The 23116-nt window shown below is 37.8% G+C and overlaps 1 protein-coding gene across 3 annotated transcripts in view; it reads left to right on the top strand.

The window, feature by feature from the left end:
- The window catches only part of TMEM67 (transmembrane protein 67), a 67532-nt gene extending 48125 nt beyond the window's left edge, over positions 1 to 19407 (top strand). For 2 of the 3 annotated variants that reach the window (XM_030795258.1, XM_030795257.1), the window contains 6 exons: positions 938 to 1054; positions 10005 to 10121; positions 10222 to 10326; positions 10951 to 11053; positions 16571 to 16713; positions 17658 to 19407. In XM_030795258.1, coding sequence (XP_030651118.1) covers positions 938 to 1054; positions 10005 to 10121; positions 10222 to 10326; positions 10951 to 11053; positions 16571 to 16713; positions 17658 to 17738 — 666 coding nt within the window. In that variant the 3' untranslated portion in view covers positions 17739 to 19407. The remainder of the gene's footprint in view (positions 1 to 937; positions 1055 to 10004; positions 10122 to 10221; positions 10327 to 10950; positions 11054 to 16570; positions 16714 to 17657) is intronic. The other variant, XR_004026216.1, reaches the window with a different exon arrangement.
- Positions 19408 to 23116: the final 3709 nt, after the last annotated feature.

Raw genomic sequence — 23116 nt, 5'->3', positions numbered from 1 at the left:
TTTTCCACTGATTGTTAATTCCAGAGATAATTATAATGAGCTACAAGTTAATACTTACTGCCTTAGTTTTTTCATCTTTTTTTTTTTTTTTTTGTAACGGTCTTGCTCTGTCACCCAGGCTGGAGTGCAGCGGCACCATCTTGGCTCACTGCAACCTCTAGCTCCCAGGTTCAAGCAATTCTTATACCTCAACCTCCTGAGTAGCTGGGATTACAGGTGTGCACCACTATGCTGGGCTAATTTTTTTGTGTGTTTTTGGTACAGATGGGGTTTCCCCATGTTGGCCAGGTTGGTCTTGAACTCCTGACCTCAGGTGATCCAGCCTCCCCAAGTGCTGGGATTACAGGTGTGAGCCACTGTGCCCAGCCTGTTTTTCATCTTTATTTGCAGTTTCTTAATTATGAATTTCTTATGCTACCAAGTAGTTCATTCATTCCAGTACCCCTGAAAATTCTTCGTATGTCAATCCTGTTTCTTCTTTTCTTTTCTTTTTTTTTTTTTTTTTTTTGAGAAAAGGTCTCACACTGTAACTCAGGCTGGAGTACAGTGGTGCAATGGTAGCTTACTGCAACCTTGACCTCCTGAGTTCAAGCAATCCTCCCACCTCAGCTTCCCAAGTAGCTGGGAACACAGGTGTGCACCACCAACATTCAGCTTTTTTTTTTTTTTTTTTTTTTTGTAGAGATAAGAGTTTCCCTATGTTGCCCAGACTTGTTTCTCCCTTTCTTGGAAAATATCTTCAGTCTCTTTTTCAAACACTTAAAAAAAAAAACAAAAAACCTTATTATCCTTGATTACTTTGTTATCCTCTTTATATATTTCCCAAGAATACAATCTTCATTATTTTGGGAAAAAGAAAGCAATTTTAAGGAAAACTTAATTTTTTATTGTTTTGCAGATGAGATGCTAATTGCTTCTTTTTATTCTCTTTTTATAGATATCAGTGTTTCTGTTATCCCACAAATGTTTTGGATATTACATTCATGGTCGATCAGTACATGGGCATGCAGATACTAATATGGAAGAAATGAACATGAACCTTAAAAGAGAAGCGGTATGAAAATGTTTTACATCTTTTTGTTTTTAAGTTGAGAAGTGGATTCTTATAAATGTTGGATTTGTTTAAAAAAAAAAAAAGTCTTCACTGATAACTTTTTTTTTTTTTTTGAGATGGAGTCTCCCTCTGTCACCCAGGCTGGAGTGCAGTGGCACAATCTCGGCTCACTGCAGCCTCTGCCTCCTGGGTTCAAGTGATCTTCCCGTCTCAGCTTCCTGAGCAGCTGGGACTACAGGCGTCTGCCACTACACCCGGCTAATTTTGTATTTTTAGTAGAGACAAGGTTTCACCATGTTGGCCAGGCTGGTCTTGAATCCTGATCTCAGGTGATCCACCCACCTTGGCCTCCCAAAGTGCTAGGATTACAGGCTTGAGTCACCGCACGCCTAGCCTATTGATCACTTTGAAAGTTGCTAAGGACTACCAGGCATGGTGGCTCATGCCTGTAATCCCAGCACTTTGGGAGGCTGAGGCGGGCGGATCACGAGGTCAGGAGATCGAAACCATCTTGGCTAACACAGTGAAACCCTGTCTCTACTAAAAATACAAAAAAATTAGCCAGGCATGGTGGAGGGCACCTGTTGTCCCAGCTACTCGGGAGGCTGAGGCAGAATGGCATGAACCCGGGAGGTGGAGCTTGCAGTGAGCCAAGATGGCACCACCGCACTCCAGCCTGGGCGACAAAGTGAGACTCCTTCTCAAAAAAAAAAAAAAAAAAAAGAAAAAAAGAAAGTTGCTAAGGACCAACTCACCCTGGACATTCATAAAAGGAAAGAATCTAATTTTATCTTGTAGTTTCTATATGAACTGTATCACAGTAACCAAATAATTCATGAGGGAAAGTTCCTCCTTATAGAAGAAAGTAGAAGGAATTCTAAGTTAGAAAAATTACCATTTTGCAATGACTAATGGATTGATGAATGTAAGCTGCCATTATCAGTGGATGCTAAACGATTAAGTGATTGTTGACAGGGAACTTTATAATGAGGGATCAGGTTGACGTAATTTAGACACACTGTAAATAAAAATAAGGAAAACTGACATAAACACTTCCTGCCATGATGCAGTAGGAAGTATATAATATCACCAATGAAGTATTTTTGCCTAAAAAACTGAATCTGAGTATAATCAACCCTCTAGCTCTAATCACCAGTTTATAGGAAATACAAGTGATAAAGGGACAAATTAAATAGCACCATAGGAAGTAATTAGCCAGGTCTGGAGTATAGGCTGCCTCACAGGATAAATGACTCAGTGTCTCCAGACAAATCAATGACATGAAAAGAAAAGGAAGGATGATGGTGGCAGTGTATGAACTATTACATTATAAGAAAGATTTGAAAAACAAACCAATCTGGTGCAATGTGTGGACTTTATTTGGATCCTGATTCAGACAAACCAACTATTAAAAAAATCTGGGAGATTTTTAGTGGACTGAATGTTAAGGAATAACTAATTTTGTTAGGTATGAAAATGGCATGGTAGTTATTTATTTTAAAGTCCTTATTAGAAATACATACAAAGCATTTACAGATGAAATGACATGGTCTGGGTTTTACTTTAAAATACTCTAAGAAAAAAGAAAATTTGGGAGGATAGATGAAACAAAATTCATAAAATATTAGTAATTGCTGAAGCTAGGTAATGAATGGTTTACTATTCTCTCTACTATGTACATTTGGAAAACTTCCATAATAAAATTTTTTAAATAATAAGATGTGCTTAAGTGGAAAAACCAAGAGGATTTAGTGATTAAGGGGCCATACCTGTGACTTGTAAGAATGACGAGTTGAGAGAAGAAGGCTTCAGACGATCAAACTACTCTGAGCTACGAGAGGAAATTCAAAACAATAGCAAAGAAGTTAAAAACTTTGAAAAAAAATTAGAAGACTGGATAACTAGAATAACCAATGGAGAGAAGGGCTTAAAGGAGCTGATGGAGCTGAAAGCCAAGTTTCGAGAACTACGCGAAGATTGCAGAAGCCTCAGTAGCAGATGCGATCAACTGGAAGAAAGGGTATCGCTGATGGAAGATGAAATGAATGAAATGAAGAGAGAAGGGAAGTTTAGAGAAAAAAGAATAAAAAGAAATGAACAAAGCCTCCAAGAAATTTGGGACTATGTGAAAAGACCAAACCTACGTCTGATTGGTGTACCTGAAAATGATGGGGAGAATGGAACCAAGTTGGAAAACACTCTGCAAGATATTATCCAGGAGAACTTCCCCAATCTAGCAAGGCAGGCCAACATTCAGATTCAGGAAATACAGAGAACGCCACAAAGATACTCCTCGAGAAGAGCAACTCCAAGACACATAATTGTCAGATTCACCAAAGTTGAAATGAAGGAAAAAATGTTAAGGGCAGCCAGAGAGAAAGGTCGGGTTACCCACAAAGGGAAGGCCATCAGACTGACAGCTGACCTCTCGGCAGAAATTCTACAAGCCAGAGGAGAGTGGGAGCCAATATTCAACATTCTTAAAGAAAAGAATTTTCAACCCAGAAGTTCATATCCAGCCAAACTAAGCTTCATAAGTGAAGGAGAAATAAAATACTTTACAGACAAGCAAATGCTGAGTGATTTTGTCACCACCAGGCCTGCCCTAAAAGAGCTCCTGAAGGAAGCACTAAACATGGAAAGGAACAACCGGTACCAGCCACTGCAAAAACATGCCAAACTGTAAAGACCATCGAGGCTAGGAAGAAACTGCAGCAACTAACGAGCAAAATAACCAACTGACATCATAATGACAGGATCAGATTCACACATAACAATATTAACGTTAAATGTAAATGGGCTAAATGCTCCAATTAAAAGACACAGACTGGCAAACTGGATAAGGAGTCAGGACCCATCAGTGTGCTGTATTCAGGAAACCCATCTCACGTGCAGAGACACACATAGACTCAAAATAAAGGGATGGAGGAAGATCTATCAAGCAAATGGAAAACAAAAAAAGGCAGGGGTTGCAATCCTAGTCTCTGATAAAATAGACTTTAAACCAACAAAGATCAAAAGAGACAAAGAAGGCCATTACATAATGGTAAAGGGATCAATTCAACAAGAAGAGCTAACTATCCTAAATATATATGCACCCAACACAGGAGCACCCAGATTCATAAAGCAAGTCCTGAGTGACCTACAAAGGGACTTAAACTCCCACACAATAATAATGGGAGATTTTAACACCCCACTGTCAACATTAGACAGATCAACGAGACAGAAAGTTAACAAGGATATCCAGGAATTGAACTCAGCTCTGCACAAAGTGGACCTAATAGACATCTACAGAACTCTCCACCCCAAATCAACAGAATATACATTTTTTTCAGCACCACAACACACCTATTCCAAAATTGACCACATAGTTGGAAGTAAAGCTCTCCTCAGCAAATGTAAAAGAACAGAAATTATAACAAACTGTCTCTCAGACCACAGTGCAATCAAACTAGAACACAGGATTAAGAAACTCACTCAAAACTGCTCAACTACATGGAAACTGAACAACCTGTTCCTGAATGACTATTGGGTACATATGAAATGAAGGCAGAAATAAAGATGTTCTTTGAAACCAATGAGAACAAAGACACAACATACCAGAATCTCTGGGACACGTTCAAAGCAGTGTGTAGAGGGAAATTTATAGCACTAAATGCCCACAAGAGAAAGCAGGAAAGATCCAAAATTGACATCCTAACATCACAATTAAAAGAACTAGAGAAGCAAGAGCAAACACATTCAAAAGCTAGCAGAAGGCTAGAAATAACTAAAATCAGAGCAGAACTGAAGGAAATAGAGACACAAAAAACCCTTCAAAAAATTAATGAATCCAGGAGCTGGTTTTTTGAAAAGATCAACAAAATTGATAGACCGCTAGCAAGACTAATAAAGAAGAAAAGAGAGAAGAATCAAATAGATGCAATAAAAAATGAAAAAGGGGATATCACCACCGATCCCACAGAAATACAATCTACCATCAGAGAATACTACAAACACCTCTATGCAAATAAACTAGAAAATCTAGAAGAAATGGATAAATTCCTCGACAAATACACCCTCCCAAGACTAAATCAGGAAGAAGTTGAATCTCTGAATAGACCAATAACAGGTTCTGAAATTGTGGCAATAATCAATAGCTTACCAACCAAAAAGTGTCCAGGACCTGATGGATTCACACACAGCTGAATTCTACCAGAGGTACAAGGAGGAACTGGTACCATTCCTTCTGAAACTATTCCAATCGATAGAAAAAGAGGGAATCCTCCCTAACACATTTTATGAGGCCAGCATCGTCCTGATACCAAAGCCTGGCAGAGACATAACCAAAAAAGAGAATTTCAGACCAATATCCTTGATGAACATTGATGCAAAAATCCTCAATAAAATACTGGCAAACCAAATCCAGCAGCACATCAAAAAGCTTATCCACCATAATCAAGTGGGCTTCATCCCTGGGATGCAAGGCTGGTTCAACATACGCAAATCAATAAATGTAATCCAGCATATAAACAGAACCAAAGACAAAAACCACATGATTATCTCAATAGATGCAGAAAAGGCCTTTGACAAAATTCAACACCCTTCATGCTAAAAACTCTCAATAAATTAGGTATTGATGGGACGTATCTCAAAATAATAAGAGCTATCTATGACAAACCCACAGCCAATATCATACTGAATGGGCAAAAACTGGAAGCATTCCCTCTGAAAACTGGCACAAGACAGGGATGCCCTCACCGCTCCTATTCAACATAGTGCTGGAAGTTCTGGCCAGAGCAATCAGGCAGGAGAAGGAAATAAAGGATATTCAGTTAGGAAAAGAGGAAGTCAAATTGTCCCTGTTTGCAGATGACATGATTGTATATCTAGAAAACCCCATTGTCTCAGCCCAAAATCTCCTTAAGCTGATTAGCAACTTCAGCAAAGTGTCAGGATACAAAATTAATGTACAAAAATCACAAGCATTCTTGTACACCAATAACAGACAAACAGAGAGCCAAATCATGAGTGAACTCCCATTCACAATTGCTTAAAGAGAATAAAATACCTAGGAATCCAACTTACAAGGGATGTGAAGGACCTCTTCAAGGAGAACTACAAACCACTGCTCAATGAAATCAAAGAGGATACAAACAAATGGAAGAACATTCCATGCTCATGGGTTGGAAGAATCAATATCGTGAAAATGGCCATACTGCCCAAGGTAATTTATAGATTCAATGCCATCCCCATCAAGCTACCAATGACTTTCTTCACAGAATTGGAAAAAACTACTTTAAAGTTCATATGGAACCAAAAAAGAGCCCGCATCGCCAAGTCAATCCTAAGGCAAAAGAACAAAGCTGGAGGCATCACGCTACCTGACTTTAAACTATACTACAAGGCTACAGTAACCAAAACAGCATGGTACTGGTACCACAACAGAGACATAGATCAATGGAACAGAACAGAGCCCTCAGAAATGATGCCGCATAGCTACAACTATCTGATCTTTGACAAACCTGACAAAAACAAGAAATGGGGAAAGGATTCCCTATTTAATAAATGGTGCTGGGAAAACTGGCTAGCCATATGTAGAAAGCTGAAACTGGATCCCTTCCTTACACCTTATACAAAAATTAATTCAAGATGGATTAAAGACTTATATGTTAGACCTAAAACCATTAAAATCCTACAAGAAAACCTAGGTAATACCATTCAGGACATAGGCATGGGCAAGGACTTCATGTCTAAAACACCAAAAGCAATGGCAACAAAAGCCAAACTTGACAAATGGGATCTAATTAAACTAAAGAGCTTCTGCACAGCAAAAGAAACTACCATCAGAGTGAACAGGCAACCTACAGAATGGGAGAAAATTTTTGCAACCTACTCATCTGACAAAGGGCTAATATCCAGAATCTACATTGAACTCAAACAAATTTACAAGAAAAAAACAAACAACCCCATCAAAAAGGGGGCAAAGGACATGAACAGACACTTCTCAAAAGAAGACATTTATGCAGCCAAAAAACCCATGAAGAAATGCTCATCATCACTGGCCATCAGAGAAATGCAAATCAAAACCACAGTGAGATACCATCTCACACCAGTTAGAATGGCCATCATTAAAAAGTCAGGAAACAACAGGTGCTGGAGAGGATGTGGAGAAATAGGAACACTTTTACACTGTTGGTGGGACTGTAAACTAGTTCAACCATTGTGGAAGTCAGTGTGTCGATTCCTCAGGGATCTCGAACTAGAAATACCATTTGACCCAGCCATCCCATTACTGGGTATATACCCAAAGGACTATAAATCATGCTGCTATGAAGACACATGCACATGTATGTTTATTGCGGCACTATTCACAATAGCAAAGACTTGGAACCAACCCAAATGTCCAACAACAATAGACTGGATTAAGAAAATGTGGCACATATACACCATGGAATACTATGCAGCCATAAAAAATGATGAGTTCGTGTCCTTTGTAGGGACATGGATGAAACTGGAAACCATCATTCTCAGTAAACTATCGCAAGGACAAAAAACCAAACACCGCATGTTCTCACTCATAGGTGGGAATTGAACAATGAGAACTCATGGACACAGGAAGGGGAACATCACACACGGGGGACTGTTGTGGGGTGGGGCGAGGGGGGGAGGGACAGCATTAGGAGATATACCTAATGCTAATTGACGAGTTAATGGGTGCAGGAAATCAACATGGCACATGGATACATATGTAACAAACCTGCACATTGTGCACATGTACCCTAAAACCTAAAGTATAATAAAAAAAAAAAAGAATTTGATACATGATAATGGCATTTCAGAGAAGAATTTATTTAATACATTGAACTGGATCACTTGATTAAACATTAGAAATTACCTTGTGATTAAAAAGTTCAATGTAAAACCTGAAGCCATAAGAACCTAGAAAAGAATATTTCAGACTGGGGGAAGATATTCTAAGGATAAAGAATAGAAATCACCAAAAAGGGAATATTAATTGATGTTACTTTATTAATATAGTACATTTGCATATCAAGCAATTATAAAAGATAGTGAATTAGAGTAAAATACTTATAACAAATATGACAAAGATATCGATAACAATATTGAAAGTTATGCAAATCATTAAGAAAACACTAAATTAAAATCTCAATGGAAAAATGACCAATAGACACTAATGAAGCTCTAAAAATATTTTAACTCATAATCAAAGAACTGAATATAAAAATAATAATTTTCCCCTCTTCAAATTAGCAAAAATTTTTTTGAAAAGCTAATACTTAATAGCATCAAGAACACAGTGAAATGGGCAACCACAAAGCTACTGGTGGCAGGTTGAATTTATGCAGACCTTCTGGAAAGTGTTTGGGCAATGTATATACCAAGAGCTTTTTAAGGTTCATAATCTTTGATTCACTGATTTTATGAATGCTAACTGAAGGAAAAATTAACAATATGAACAGCTACTTAAATTCAGGATCTTTATCACAGAGATTATTTGTAAAGGGAAAAGTACGTAAAAGTTGGAGAATATTAAATAAATTGGTTTACCTTTGCGGTGAAATCTCAAGTAGATGGTAAAATCATATTTTGTAGAATATTTGATGACATGGGGAATTGCTCAGGCTATAACGTTAAGTGAAAAAGAAGTCATTGTGATCCCAATTTTATGCTATTTATATGTACATGCCTTAGAAAAAAGACTGGAAATGAAATTCCTTAAGATATCTATGTTTCTGGGTGTTGAGATTTTAGATAATATTTTTCTTTTCTTTTTTGTATTTCTCTTTATTTTGTAAATTTTCTGCAATGGCATGAATGTTTTTTAATCAAGAAAAAAATTTTTTAAATAGAGAATTTCACTGCACATATTCTTCCTTTAAGTGTATAGAAAGCCAAGTGCCATATTATGTTTTTGGGTTAGATTTAGACAAAGAAGGAAAATATTAACCTCTGGAGTAGGTAGACAGGCTTTATGAAGGCCAGAGAACTTGAGTCGAACCTTGAAGCATCAATCAAATCAAAATTTTTTTTACATATTTGTGGTTGTCAGGATCCAAGTTGTGTCAGGGAAACCCAAAATGGATATGGATATCTGGTTCATAACATTAACTGTTTGGTCATGTATCACTATGTTTTATTGGAATTAATTAAGGAAGCATCTTAAAAATGTTTAGAAAACAAAAAAGATCATTTGCAATTATAAAACTCGTTAACTCCAAAGCAAGACCTTTCAGCATACATTAAAAGAGCAATAAGGTTAATTATAAAGGAAGCTAAGAATATCAATATACAATAAACATATATATGTCTTTATATCATCCCCTTTACTCTGTTCTACTTAAATATATATATATATGCTCTACCTAAAAATATATATATGCTCTACTTAAATATATAAATATATGTGATAAATATATATATTTACCTATTATGGATTATATATTATCTTATGTATATTATAGACAATAAATTATAGATAATATATATTATAGATATATATTTATCTACTATATAATATTTATATATTATATATAAATATATATATTTCTCTATTATAGATATATATTTATCTATTATAGATTTATTATAGATAAATATATATATTTATTATAGATATATATTCATTATATAATTTATTATAGATAAATATATATATTTATTATATATATTTATCTATAATAGATAAATATATATATATTTAAGTAGAGCAAAGGAGATGATATAAAGACCTGCAAGGGAGTATGAATTAGAATAAAGTAGAAATTAGCAAAATCTGGGAACCTTGGATAATGGTAGAATCTGTTTCTCAGTACAGTTTCAGTGAATTTCACTTAGCACTTGAATCTTGTAATATGTGATAACAGCTAAAAACAAGTTCTGTATTTTCTTTTTGAGGCAAGCAATTTTTTATAATTTTGATCTTAACTTAAATTCTTTAACTTTTCAGGAAAATTTGTGTAGCCAGAGAGGTTTGGTACCCAACACAGATGGTCAGACTTTTGAGATTGCAATTTCTAACCAGATGAGACAACATTATGAGAGAATTCATGAGACACTAATAAGGGTTTGTATAAAGTACAGTTCAGATATATTCTGTCAATATTTCATGTTTTTTAGATACCAAGAACATAAGACTTCGTATTCATTTCTCTTTTTTACATTAGAAAAATGGTCCTGCTAGACTATTGAGTTCATCAGCAAGTACTTTTGAGCAGAATATAAAAGCATATCATATGATGAATAAATTTCTTGGCTCCTTCATTGACCATGTATGTATGTCAACATTTATATTTAAGCTGGGATCAAATGCAATTTTTAAAAAGTTAAGTGGGAATGTCAATTATGTCTTCAAGTCAACCAAGTCGGTAAACTTAGAGCCCCCACCTTAGGACCTTCCCTTATTTTGTCTGTCACATTCAATACTTAGGAATAATATATTTTTAAAAGACATTTCTAGCCATTAACAAACTATGGCTTAGGGATAGATTTAGGTTATGCAAAAGTGAAATGAAATTTTATGTGTCTGTTAACATAATGATGATTCCCTTAAACTATGTCTGCACTGGAATTTTGTTAGCCAGTTACCAAAATATTACTGTATTATTCATTATTGAAATCCTTGTGTTATGCTATGATTGTATTTCCGAAAAGCATTTTATAAATTGATTTTCAGTATATCTAGCCCTAAATACTACTAAGGGCATTTAAGATTTAAAACATTCTTGTAGAGAATTTTGTTATAGGTTTCAATGTAGTAAATTCAGTCTTTTTGAAGAACAGACTTTCTTTGTATACTATTCATTTTTCATTTTCTCTGCTGCTGATTTTACATTAATTGCAAAGCATTTATTTCACTACTGTTTTTGAAATGATGCTGTCTTTTTTTTTATTAGGTTCATAAGGAAATGGATTACTTTATAAAAGATAAGTTGCTTCTTGAAAGAATTCTTGGAATGGAATTCATGGAACCAATGGAAAAAAGCATCTTTTACAATGGTATCTTCTAAATCCCTTTGTAGAACTTGATAACTGTTTTCAAAGTTTGAGAAAAAAGTGCTTGTAGATATTTTTCTTTTTTTAGACGGCATCTCGCTCTGTTGCCCAGGCTGGGGTGCAGTGGCACGATCTCAGCTCACTGCAAGCTCCGCCTCCCGGGTTCATGCCATTCTCCTGCCTCAGCCTCCCAAGTAGCTGGGACTACAGGCGCCCGCCACCACACCTGGCTAATTTTTTTTGTATTTTTAGTAGAGACGGGTTTCACCGTGTTAGCCAGGATGGTCTCGGTCTCTTGACCTCGTGATCCGCCCGCCTTGGCCTCCCAAAGTGCTGGGATTACAGGCATGAGCCACCGCGCCCAGCTGATATTTTTCTTTTGATTTAATAATTTTTTGGCTAGGCGTGGTGGCTCATGCCTGTAATCCCAGCACTTTGGGAGATCGAGGCAGGTGGATCACCTGAGGTCAGGGGTTCCAGACCAGCCTGGCCAACATGGTGAAACCCGTCTTTACTGAAAATACAAAACTTAGCCAGGCATGGTGGCAGGCACATATAGTCCCAGCTACTTGGGAGACTGAGGCAGGAGAATGGCTTAAACCTGGGAGGCAGAGGTTGCAGTGAGCTGGGATCACTCCATTGCACTCCAGCCTGGGCGACAAGAGTGAAACTCCGTTTCAAATAATAATAATAATTTTACATAAAAACAAAGGAAACATAATGAACTCAGTTAACCTCATGAATTATAATTCTTTTCTGTGTTCTATTTTATTATGTCATGTAGCAGGAAACAAATACATAAAAGATTCTGTAAGAAAGTAGAAAAGGTGAATTTCAGAATCAACAGTCCACATGGAAGAGATAGTAAAACAAATAAAATTCAGATTTTATTGGACTGTTCATTTAATGCCAAACATATGAAACACTTAAAAGAAGAATAACGTTTGTGATTAATCTTTAACATTTTATTTTTTATCTTATCCAAGTTTGTAAAAATTGCTATTATTTGTGACAGGAATAGTGATTAAAACTGGTTTCAGGTTAAAAAGATAGTATACATGTCATTTGTAGTATGACTGATAACCTATTGTATGAGTAAGAATGGAAGTGGTATAACCAGTGCCCTGGCCTAGATATCATTTACCCATATGTTACTGCATGCCAGATATTGTGTCAGTCTGAGATACACAGACGAATGATCCCTACCTTGGGTATCTTATTTAACAGACTATAGAAGACAGACATGTGAATAAGCAGGGTGGTACTGGCATAGAAGTCTGTGCAGGCACAGATTATGCTGGAGACAGAAGGGAGCATAGAAAATCTAACCAGATAGGAGGTAAAGCCAGAAGAGGCAACCTGGAGAAGTTTGAACTGGGTTTTAAAAAATCGGTAGCTGTTTGTCAACCAAGAGGATCAAGGTAAGAGAGAGAGGCAAAGACATTCATGCAGACAGGGAAAAGGGGATGCAAAAACAGTGCGCAAAGTGCATTATGCACTTACAAACTTTATAAAGTCTGATATGAAGTGGGACACAGTGGAAGAGAGTACTTGAAAGATAAAGAAGGCAGAGGCCAAATTCCAAAGTCCTTGCCTGATGCACTAAGGAGTTCCTGTCCTGTAAACCTGTTGTTTCCAAAAAATTTTTTTTTTAATTTTTTGCCCCACAAGATGTATATAAATTGATCATGGAGGTGTGAGAAGAAAATATTAAAATGTCTATTTGTATATTTGCAATTTAATCACCCTTAATCTATTTTTAAATTTATATAGAGTAGTAATTAATAAAATATTTCTATTATATCTATTATGGGTTGCATGCTCAACGTCTTATTCTGATAGGGAAATGCATGATCAAAATGATTTAGAAACCACTGCTAGTGAGCACCAAGATCGCACCACTGCACTCCAGCCTGGAGGACAGAGCAAGACTCCGTCTCAAAAAAAAAGAAGAAACCACTGCTAATGGGGCCAGGTGCAGTGGCTCATGCCAGTAATCCTAGCACTTTGGGAGGCTGAGGCAGGTGGATCACCTGAGGTCAGGAGTTCGAGACCAGCCTGGCCAATATGGTGAAACCCTGTCTCTATTAAAAATACAAAATTAGCCGGGCGTGGTGGTGCATGCCTGTAATCCCAGCTACTTGGGAGGCTGAGGCAGGAGAATCGCTTGAACTCAGTAAGCGGAGGTTGTGGTGAGCTGAGATCGCACCATTGCACTCCAACCTGGGCAACAAGAGCAAAACTCTGTCTCAAAAAAAAAAAAAAAAAAAGTAAAGAAAACAAAAAGAAACCACTGCTATAGAACATGGATATCATTGAAGGGTGCTAAGCAGATCTGATTTGTAAATCGGAAGAATTACTCTGTCAGTAGGTTACAAGTTGAGTTGAATAGATGGAAAATTGTAACAGCATAATTTAGACATTAGGATTATAGCTTTCCTCTAGGGCATAGTGGCTCACACCTGTAATACCAGCCCTTTGGAAGGCCAAGGCAGGCGGTCACTTGAGCCCAGCAGTTCGAGGCTGCAGTGAGTTATCATCATGCCATAGCACTACAGCCTGGGTGGCAGAGCAAGACCTTGTCTCTGTAAAACAAAAACAAACAAACAAAAATATTGTAGCTTTCAAAGTCTTCTGGTCTTGGATTCAAAACCTGACTCTACCATTTACTGGCTTTGTGAACTTTGAGAAACTTGCTTAGCCTTTCTGAACTTTAATGCCTTCTTTGTAAAATTAGTTACAATCCTCTAAAAGTTTTGTGGGGTTATTATGTGTTAATATAAAGAACCCAGTAAAGTATCTGTTATGGATAGGCACTCAGAAAGGAAATGTTATTATTATTATTTTTTTTTCTTTTTGTTTGAGATGGAGTTTCACTCTTGTTGCCCAGACTGGAGCACAATGGTGCAATCTTGGCTCACTGCAACCTCTGTCTCCCAGGTTCAAGCGATTCTTCTGCCTCAGCCGCCCAAGCAGCTGAGATTACAGGCACGTGCCACCACACCTGGCTAATTTTTGTATTTTCAGTAGAGGCAGGGTTTCACCATGTTGGTCAGGCTGGTCTTGAACTCCTTACCTCATGTGATCCGCCCGCCTCAGCCTCCCAAAGTGCTGGGATTACAGGCGTGAGCCACCGTGCCCAGCCCTATTATTTTTAATAATACAATCATCACCTTCTTTCTTCCTTCTTCCTGCTTTTTTCTTCCTTTCTCCTTTGTTCCTTCTCCTGCAGTCTTCCTTCCTCTTCCTTCTATCTTCCTCTTCTTCCTAAGTATGTTGTTCCATTTCTCTATCTTCTTTTTTTTGGAGATGGAGTCTCACTCTGTTGTCTAGGCTGGAGTGCAGTGGCGCAGTCTCGGCTCACTGCAACCTCTGCCTCCCAGGTTCAAGCAATTTTCCTGCCTCAGCTACCCAAGTAGCTGGGATTACAGGCACCTGCCACCACACCTGCCTAATTTTTTTTTTTTTTTTTGAGACAGAGTCTCGCCCTGTCACCCAGGCTGGAGTGCAGTGGCGCGATCTCAGCTCACTGCTAGCTCCGCCTCCCACACCTGGCTAATTTTTGTATTTTTAGTAGAGATGGAGTTTCACCATATTAGCCAGGCTGGCATTGAACTCCTGACCTCAAGTGATCTGCCCACCTCGGCCTCCCAAAGTGCTGGGATTACAGGTGTGAGCCACTGAACCCGACCTCACTACCTTCGTCTTCATCAAGAGATGATGAGACTATGAGCTAAGGCAGTAGCAGTGGGGCTAGAGAAGAAGAAAGGATTGCCAGGAATGTTAAGGGAAAAGAGTAGTCAAAAATTATCCAGACTTCTGGCTGTGTGACTAAGTAGGTGGTGGTGCGTTTCAATAACAGAGGCAATACAGAGGGAGGATCAGGTTTTGAGGGAAAGAGGATGAACTTAGTTTTCAGTATGTTGCATCTTGTGGTACTTCAGGACATCTAGGAAGAGGTATCCAGTAGGCATTAAATATAAGGGACCAGGTCGTAGGAGAAAGTAAAAGCACACAATAAATTGAGGAGTTGCTGTGATATGAAGTCATTGCTGGAACAATGTTAGTAGAAAATCACCAAGAGAGAGCATGTAAAACAGGTTTTTTAAGATTATATATGCAAGTGTAATGTGTATATTTTGTAAGGATATAACTTATAGGTCAGTGAATTTTCACAAACTGAATATACCCCTGTAACTAGTACCCTTTCAAGAGAGAACATTACCAACACTCCACATGCCCTCTTGTATAAAGCAGATGTTCCTAACTCGGTGTCCGTGGGCTGCTTCAGTGGTTCTCTGGATTTCCCTGAAATTGTTTGCAAGAGTTGTGTATGTATACTTTTTTTTTTTTTTGAGACGGAGTCTTGCTGTATTACCCAGGCTGGAGTGCAGTGGCGCGATCTCGGCTCACTGCAAGCTCCGCCTGGCGGGTTCATGCCATTCTCCTGCCTCAGCCTCCTGAGTAGCTGGGACTACAGGTGCCCACCACCACGCCTGGCTAATTTTTTGTATTTTTAGTAGAGACGGGGTTTCCTGTGTTAGCCAGCATGGTCTCGATTTCCTGACCTCGTGATCTGCCCGCCTCGGCCTCCCAAGTGTATGTATACTTTTTTTTTTTCCCTAATGGAAGGATCTATAGCTTTCATCGGGCTTTTTTTTTGTTTGTTTTTTTGTTTTTTTTAGAGACAGGTTCTTGCTCTGTTGCCCAGGCTAGAGTGCAGTGGTGCAGTCATATTAATAGCTCGCTATAACCTCAAACTCCTGGGTTCATGCGGTCCTCCCATCTCAGCTTCCCAAATAGCTAAGACTACAGGTGTGTACCAGCAGACCCACCAGACCTAGCTTTTCTTTCTTTCTTTTTTTTTTTTTTTTTTTGGTAGAGATGGATTTTCACTATGTTGCCTAGGCTGGTCTTGAACTCCTGGCCTCAAGCAGTCCTCCTGCCTCAGCCTCCCAAAGTGCTGGAATTACAGGCATGAGCCACTGTGCCCGGCCTCATCATAATCTTTGTAAAAGGGTGTTCACATCCCAATAAGGATGAAACCCGCTGGTGGAGTGAGAAGAGGTCTTAGAGCAAAACCTTCGTGGGACTATTTGAGATAAATTCTTCAACTCTTGAACACTATGTACTTACTCTGTGCCTTGTTGGGTTTTTTCTCTGATTTACCTTATCTTAGGGTAAGATGTTTGTAAGATTAATTGAGCTTTTAGTTGTATGAAGAAATAGAGAAAGGCTATTTATTAACTGGTCTTTGAAACTTACACTACTAGCAATTACCAACCATTGGTCCTAATGTTAAAACTGCTTTTTAGGAGTTTTTATGTGTTTTTTAACTAACCTCTTTTAGATGAACAAATCTTAAAATGTTTGTTTATTTTTGTGTAAGCCATGAAGTATTATATATAGTATGTTTCTAATGTGCTGTTTTTAAATATCCAGATTTTGTCACCAGAAATTTATCACAGACTTATTCCTTTTTTAAATTTCTAATTTATATTTTCTAAATTTTTTCAATAGATGAAGGTTATTCTTTCAGCAGTGTCCTGTATTATGGAAATGAAGCTACCCTTCTTATTTTTGATCTGTTGTTCTTCTGTGTTGTGGATTTGGCTTGCCAAAATTTTATTTTAGCATCCTTCCTTACATATCTACAACAAGAGGTAAATTTTTAAAATTTTTCTACATTTTCCTTCATTTTCTTGAGAGAAATATGTTAGAAGTAGATATTTTCATAGCAGAGAGTAACAATGTCTACTTTTACTACAGTTTTGTAAAGGTTTAGAATATGACTAACCCCACCAAAAGAAGGAATAACATTTCAACCAACTGTACTCTGTCCTTTAGGGTCAATGAAATACTGGGGTCTAGTGGAGGGCATAAGTTGCTTGATTATACATGGAAGAGGAATCCTATAGGAAGACACTTAACTGCTAGTCTCCTAGATGCTACAAGTGAACAGTAATTAGAGTCCCATCCACCCTCTCCAGATGTTAAGTAACAAAAAAACAAGCACTGGAGAGCGAGCTCATGGCTCAGCACCAAAGGGAAGCCCCCTTTAGCTTGCAGCTTTGACACCTCCCCAATCTGTGTGGATAAAAAGCAACTTCATGTATGAGTGTGGACTCTGAAATAGAGATTTCAAGAAATGGCAAATCTGTTCTTGAAGTGGTGTTATTATCAACTAAATATTCTCCACTATGTCAAAGAAGTATATATAAGTAAGATGCAATTTATTAGTCCTTGACAGTGATCTAGAATTGTGAAGAAATTTCTATCCCTAGCGAGTAGATTCTTTTGATGTTTCCGTAGTTTTAGACTTAGAAGAAAGTTGCCTTTCTAAATATTTTAAAGTGTATTTCTGTGAACATGAGAGAATTTGTATTATTAATTCATAAGAATTTACTCTAAATGGGAACATACATTGCTTTGAAACTATGAAAAAATTATCATCTTGAAATAATTTTGTGTATCACCATGGGATTCAGATGCCTGATACATGAAAATAGTTGAGAGAATTAGCTAATTTAATCTAGATATTTTAACTGATGTGCATATTTAATTTTGTTTATATTTCTTTTCATTCTGAATTGTTTTAATTTTCCAGATTTTTAGATATATCCGTAATACAGTAGGACAAAAGAATTTGGCATCTAAAACATTGGTGGATCAAAGATTTTTGATTTAACTTCCTGAATAAATAACTTAAAGACTCAGTATAATCATGGCCAAAAAAACTGTCATGATATCAGGTTAGTTTGCCATATTTTTAAAAACTTATAATGCAAACTACTGTGTTTTTGTTTTTTATTTGCTGAGAGATTTATTTTCATAACTTGGGAATATATAACATGATATAATAGAAAATATTGTTTTCCCTTTGTGTGTGGTATTTAATGCAGTACATAATAAATTAACACTGACAGTGAGGCCAAAAAAAATCTAAATGTTGCTTTCAGCATAATACTTTTTAATGATAATTAAAACAGTCCCCATCATTTGTCTCTGTAGATTATTTTATAAACTGAGAGCTGCCTGAATCTTCTCACATTGATAAAGTAATTTGATTCCAAGTTTAAGACTAGTTTTCAGTTTGATATTTTCATGTTTTATGTGCTTATGGTTAAATAAATGTTGAAAGATATTTTCAAGTTTACTTAGAAATTTTAAATTGTATTATTGCTGATTCAATTTGCATCATTCTAATTGCTCATCCTGTTTGGCAGTGGATTAATTCACTGTTGGATTAATATGCATCTCATGAAATGATATCTTTTCATTCCTTTGTATACCTGTATTAGGTCAGTATACTCTTTCTATGAAATATATTTGCATTTCTAATATAGTTTACATTTATTAAGTTATAATGTATGACATTTTTCCCAATATCATTTTTTATACATTTTAATTACTTAATATTTTAAGAGTTCTCTTCCAGAGTTTTGCTTTTCAATTATGTTTAAAGATTGTAAATAACAAACAGTAAGGCTGGGCACTGTGGCTCACGCCTGTAATCCCAGCACTTTGAAAGGCCAAGGCACGTGGATCACTTCAGGTCAGGAGTTCAAGACCAGCCTGGCCAACATGGCAAAACCCCATCTCTACAAAAAATACAAAAATTAGTTGGATGTGGTGGCCTGTAATCCCAGCTATTTGGGAGGCTGAGGCACGAGAATTGCTTGAAACCAGGAGGTGGAGGCTGTAGTGAGCCAGATAGCACGACTGTACTCCAGCCAGGATGACAGAGCAAGACCCTGTCTCAGAAAAAACAAAAACAAAACACTGTAAATGTATCATGTTTCTTACTGCTTTCTATGTTAATGCTGTGTAAATACTTAAAATGGAATACTGTATAAATATTATTTATATTTTCTCAGATGAAAATATATACTAAAACATTTGGTATTTCTGTTTTCTGTTTCATTAATGTATATCTCATGGAGTAGCATTTAGGAATATAACATTATTGAGGCAGAGGTCCCAGCCATTCCCAAAGTTGAATCTTTTACATTTCCCTGAATCTTGAGGATGACTGAAAAGGAAGTCTTTGAAATTGCAGTTTCTGAAGGATCACAGTACAGGAATGCCTTTATAAAAGCTGCAGAGATAAATACATGTACTGGCATGATTATTTAAAACCACTCACTCAGAAGCATATGAAAGAAATTCAACCATCATTCAACAGAGAAGAAGTTAATTTTAGTGTAAATGTTTTTAAGTATTAAATTTCACAATAAAGGATCAATGTGCTTACTTGCTGATAAATTAAAACAGAGAAAACATTTAAAATCATTCTAAATTAATTTTGTATGATATTTTTATTTGGTTAGGTGCATAAAAATGTGTTCAGATTTTCATACACTGTCGACTCCTTTGTTCACATTGTCACAATTTACATTTCCTGATCATGTGCATAATTATTCACTAGATTCATTACCCTTTGTCTGTTTGTGTAGTACCCAATCACTATACTTTGAATCTTATATCCCTGATTTTACTGATTTTCTAGAAACATTTGATGTCTCTTCATTTCATAATGAAACAAAACCTAGAGAGGTTCTTTATAAGCTGTTGTGTACTTTGTTTGCTCCTTAGAAACGTACAGGCCCCTAAAATACTTCTGTAGACCAGTGCCTCTGTTATTAACGGCAGACTTGTAAATGCTTCCTTCTCTGGCATTGCTGTCCTAACTGCCTTTTCAGAAGGTTTTGCTGATTACCTACATTGAGGAACATTCAAAATGATCATTAACTCGGCGCTTGCAAGCATGAAGCATGTTTTTTTTTTTTGTAAATATTGACAAATATAAGCTGAGGGGAAATAAATGTTAAGTCAAGGAGCAGTGAGCAGTGTGGCTTAATGGAAAGTGCTCCAAATTTAGCAAAAGAAGCCCTGGATTCAAATTAGAATTTTGCCCATCACTTACAAGCTTTGGTATCTTGAACTAAGTCATTTGCTTCATTCTACATCTCTGCAATGAAAATAATATCCTTTGCTTACCACTTGTTGTAAGGATTAGTTTCGTGTGTGTGTGAGAGAGAGAGAGAGGACGGGGTCTCACTCTTGTCACCCAGGTTGGAATGCAGTGACACGATTTTGGCCCACTCTAACCTCCGCCTCCTAGGCTCAAGCAGTCCTCCACCTCAGCCTCCCAAGTAGCTGGAACAACAGGTGTGCGCCACCACAGCCAGCTAATTTTTTGTATTTTTTTGTAGAGACACGGGTTCCCCTGATCAAGAGATTCACCCATCTCGGCCTCCAAAAGTGCTGGGATTACAGGTGTGAGCCACTACACCTGGCCAGGATTAGTTTCTTAAAATGTGCTTTTAACGTTGAGTAAACTATGAATGCTGGAATTTTTATTTTTAGTTTAAAATATCTGCCCCAAAATATATTTTTTATCTTGCTAATAAATTAATAATATGATATTAAAACTCAGATTACTGATCTCAATAACTGACCAATGAAAATTCTGAGCCTGCCTTCTTCCTCAGCCACCCCCAGCTCTGCCAGGAAGAGGCCCAGATGGAGGTCACCGATACACTTAAAACATAAAAGAAGACAACAGCCCTGTGGGAGACACAGTTTGTGATAGAGGGTGGAGAGAACAGGAAGAGTAGAGTATTATCTCTGGGAGGGAGGGTTTTTTTCATTTGCTCATTCATTCCAACAATGTTTCTACCTTTTCCCACTCCCCAGCCCCTCAGAAGGGTCTTATAATTTGTAAGGGAAACAGGTAAATTAACCAGTAATTACAGCAATATGAAACGTGCTGCAATACCGGGGTGTGATATTAGGAAAGCTCTTAACTGTACTTCTGGGTCATCAGGGCTTTGACCTCAGAGAAGTGGATTTGATCTAAGATTTTAAGATAAACAAAAAAAAACAAGTGCAACCAAAGCATGGAACAGTATGTGCTCAGAGACAAAGCAGCACATGGCAGTTTGGGGCACTACGGGCAGTTTGAATACAGAGTACATGTACTGTTTATATTTTAAAAGTTGTCTGTATAAGATATTTTGTCATTTTAAGAAACCTTCCCTTCTGGGGAGTCATTGTCCCTCCTGGGGCTCCCCAGTTCTTCTAGACAGCAAAGGACTCAGGTGGGAGCATACCTTTGATATACAAACTATAGACCTGAGCCACACCTCCTCTGTCTGGCCCTGAAACCCTAGGAGACAATGCTTCTCTTCCTTCAATCATTCCAGGACCAGGTAACAGGCAACTAGGGATAGTCTCTGTAGTTTAGAGCACACCGAAATTATTCCAACGAGCTAATCCCAAACCGTTGACCCTGCCCTGCCTTGCCATTTCCTCAGAAACTCCAGTAAGCACCCAGGCTCTTCCCTGGCTCCTGGTACTACTGCCTCCTGACTGGTGCTTTGCCCTGTGGCTGTGCATGGTGTGCCGTGCCATCTGTTTCTAGGACCTGTGAGTGTAAGAAACTTTCCTGTCTCCCCTTGTCATTCTTCACTCATCACTACATAAAAGAACAGAGAACGGTATGTTTGGGGGCTTTGGAGGGCGATGAGGTTGGAAAGGAAAACAGGAGTCACATCATTAAAGGTTTTTATGTTGGGCCACATCTCCATCACCTGCATGGAGTGTTTAACCAAGTTGGAGATAAGTGTTCCTGCTCTCTGTTGCCTGGCTGCATGTTGTGGTTTGCAAGCAAATACATTGCCCCACTGCCCATAAGAGAGGCACCAAGGGTAGTAATTGAGAGCACAGACCCTGGAGTCAGACTGGCCTGTGTTCAAGTCCTGGCTGCACCACTTACTGGCTGTGCAATTTGGGCAAGTCATGATTAAATTTTCTTATCTGTAAAAGAGATAAATAGTACCTACCTCAAACACTTATTGGGAAGATTAAATGAGTTATTGTGTACAGTGCTTAGAAAAGTGCCTGGCACATAGTAAATGCTATGTGAATATAAGCTGTATAGTAGTAGTAATAGTAGTAGTAGTTCCCATTAATATTTAGTGCAGAAAGAGAGACCCAGATTAGACCCACTAGAGACTACATTAAGACACTCTCTCATCGCTGGGTGTGCTAGAAGTAGCAATAGACAAACTGCCTGCCACACAGTTGTCTATGGGTTTTAAAAAATAACTGCTCCTGTTATTTTTATAATAATTATTGCTTCCATTGTAATTATTATTGTTACAAGGAATACATGGCTGTGGCCCAAGGATAAATAGTCACAGATGATCAGTAGAATGAGGTCCAGGGACAAGTCCACGGGTGTGTGGATATGTGTATACACACACATAACAAGGGTAGCATGCAGTGCAGTAAGGGAAAGGTGTTTTTTAGATGTGCCATTGAATATCCCAGTGGAAAAAATGCATACTTCTATGTCATACTTACACAAAAATCAATTTCAGGTAGATGCTAAATCTAAATGTGAAAGGGTAAATGGTAAAGTTTCTAGAAGATAAAAGGGGAATATATTCATGACTTTCATGTAGGTCTTTTAGTTTTTTGTTTTGTTTTGAGACAGGGTCACTCTCTGTTGCCCAGGTTTGAGTGCAGTGGCACAATCATGGCTCACTGTAGACTTGACCTCCCAGGCTCAAACCATCCTCCCACCTCAGCCTCCAGAGTAGTTGGGATTACAGGCACATGCCTCCATGCTTGGATAATTTTAAATTTTTTTGTAGAGACAGAGTCTCATTATGTTGCCCAGGCTGGACTCAGACTCCTGGCCTCAAGCAATCCTCCAGCCTCAGTCTCCCAAAGCACTAGGATTACACACCTGTGTGTGAGCCACTGCACCTAGCCTGCCAAGATTTCTTAAGACCCCAAAAAGCCTGGGCATGGTATCTCATGCCTGTAATCCCAGCACCTTGGGAGGCTGAGGTGGGTGGATCACTTGATCTCAGGAGTTCAAGACCAGCCTGGGCAACATGGTGAAACACTGTCTGTACCAAAAATACAAAAAATTAGCCAGGTGTGGTGGCATGTGCCTGTAGTCCCAGCTACTCAGGAGGGAGGATCACTTGAGCCCAGGGAGGTGGAGATTGTAGTGAACCGAGATCACACCATTGAACTTCAGCCTGGGTC

This window comes from Nomascus leucogenys, chromosome 16 (genome assembly GCF_006542625.1).
Source record: "Nomascus leucogenys isolate Asia chromosome 16, Asia_NLE_v1, whole genome shotgun sequence".
Classification (NCBI taxonomy): domain Eukaryota; kingdom Metazoa; phylum Chordata; class Mammalia; order Primates; family Hylobatidae; genus Nomascus; species Nomascus leucogenys.
This window is presented reverse-complemented; position numbering and strand designations above follow the sequence as displayed.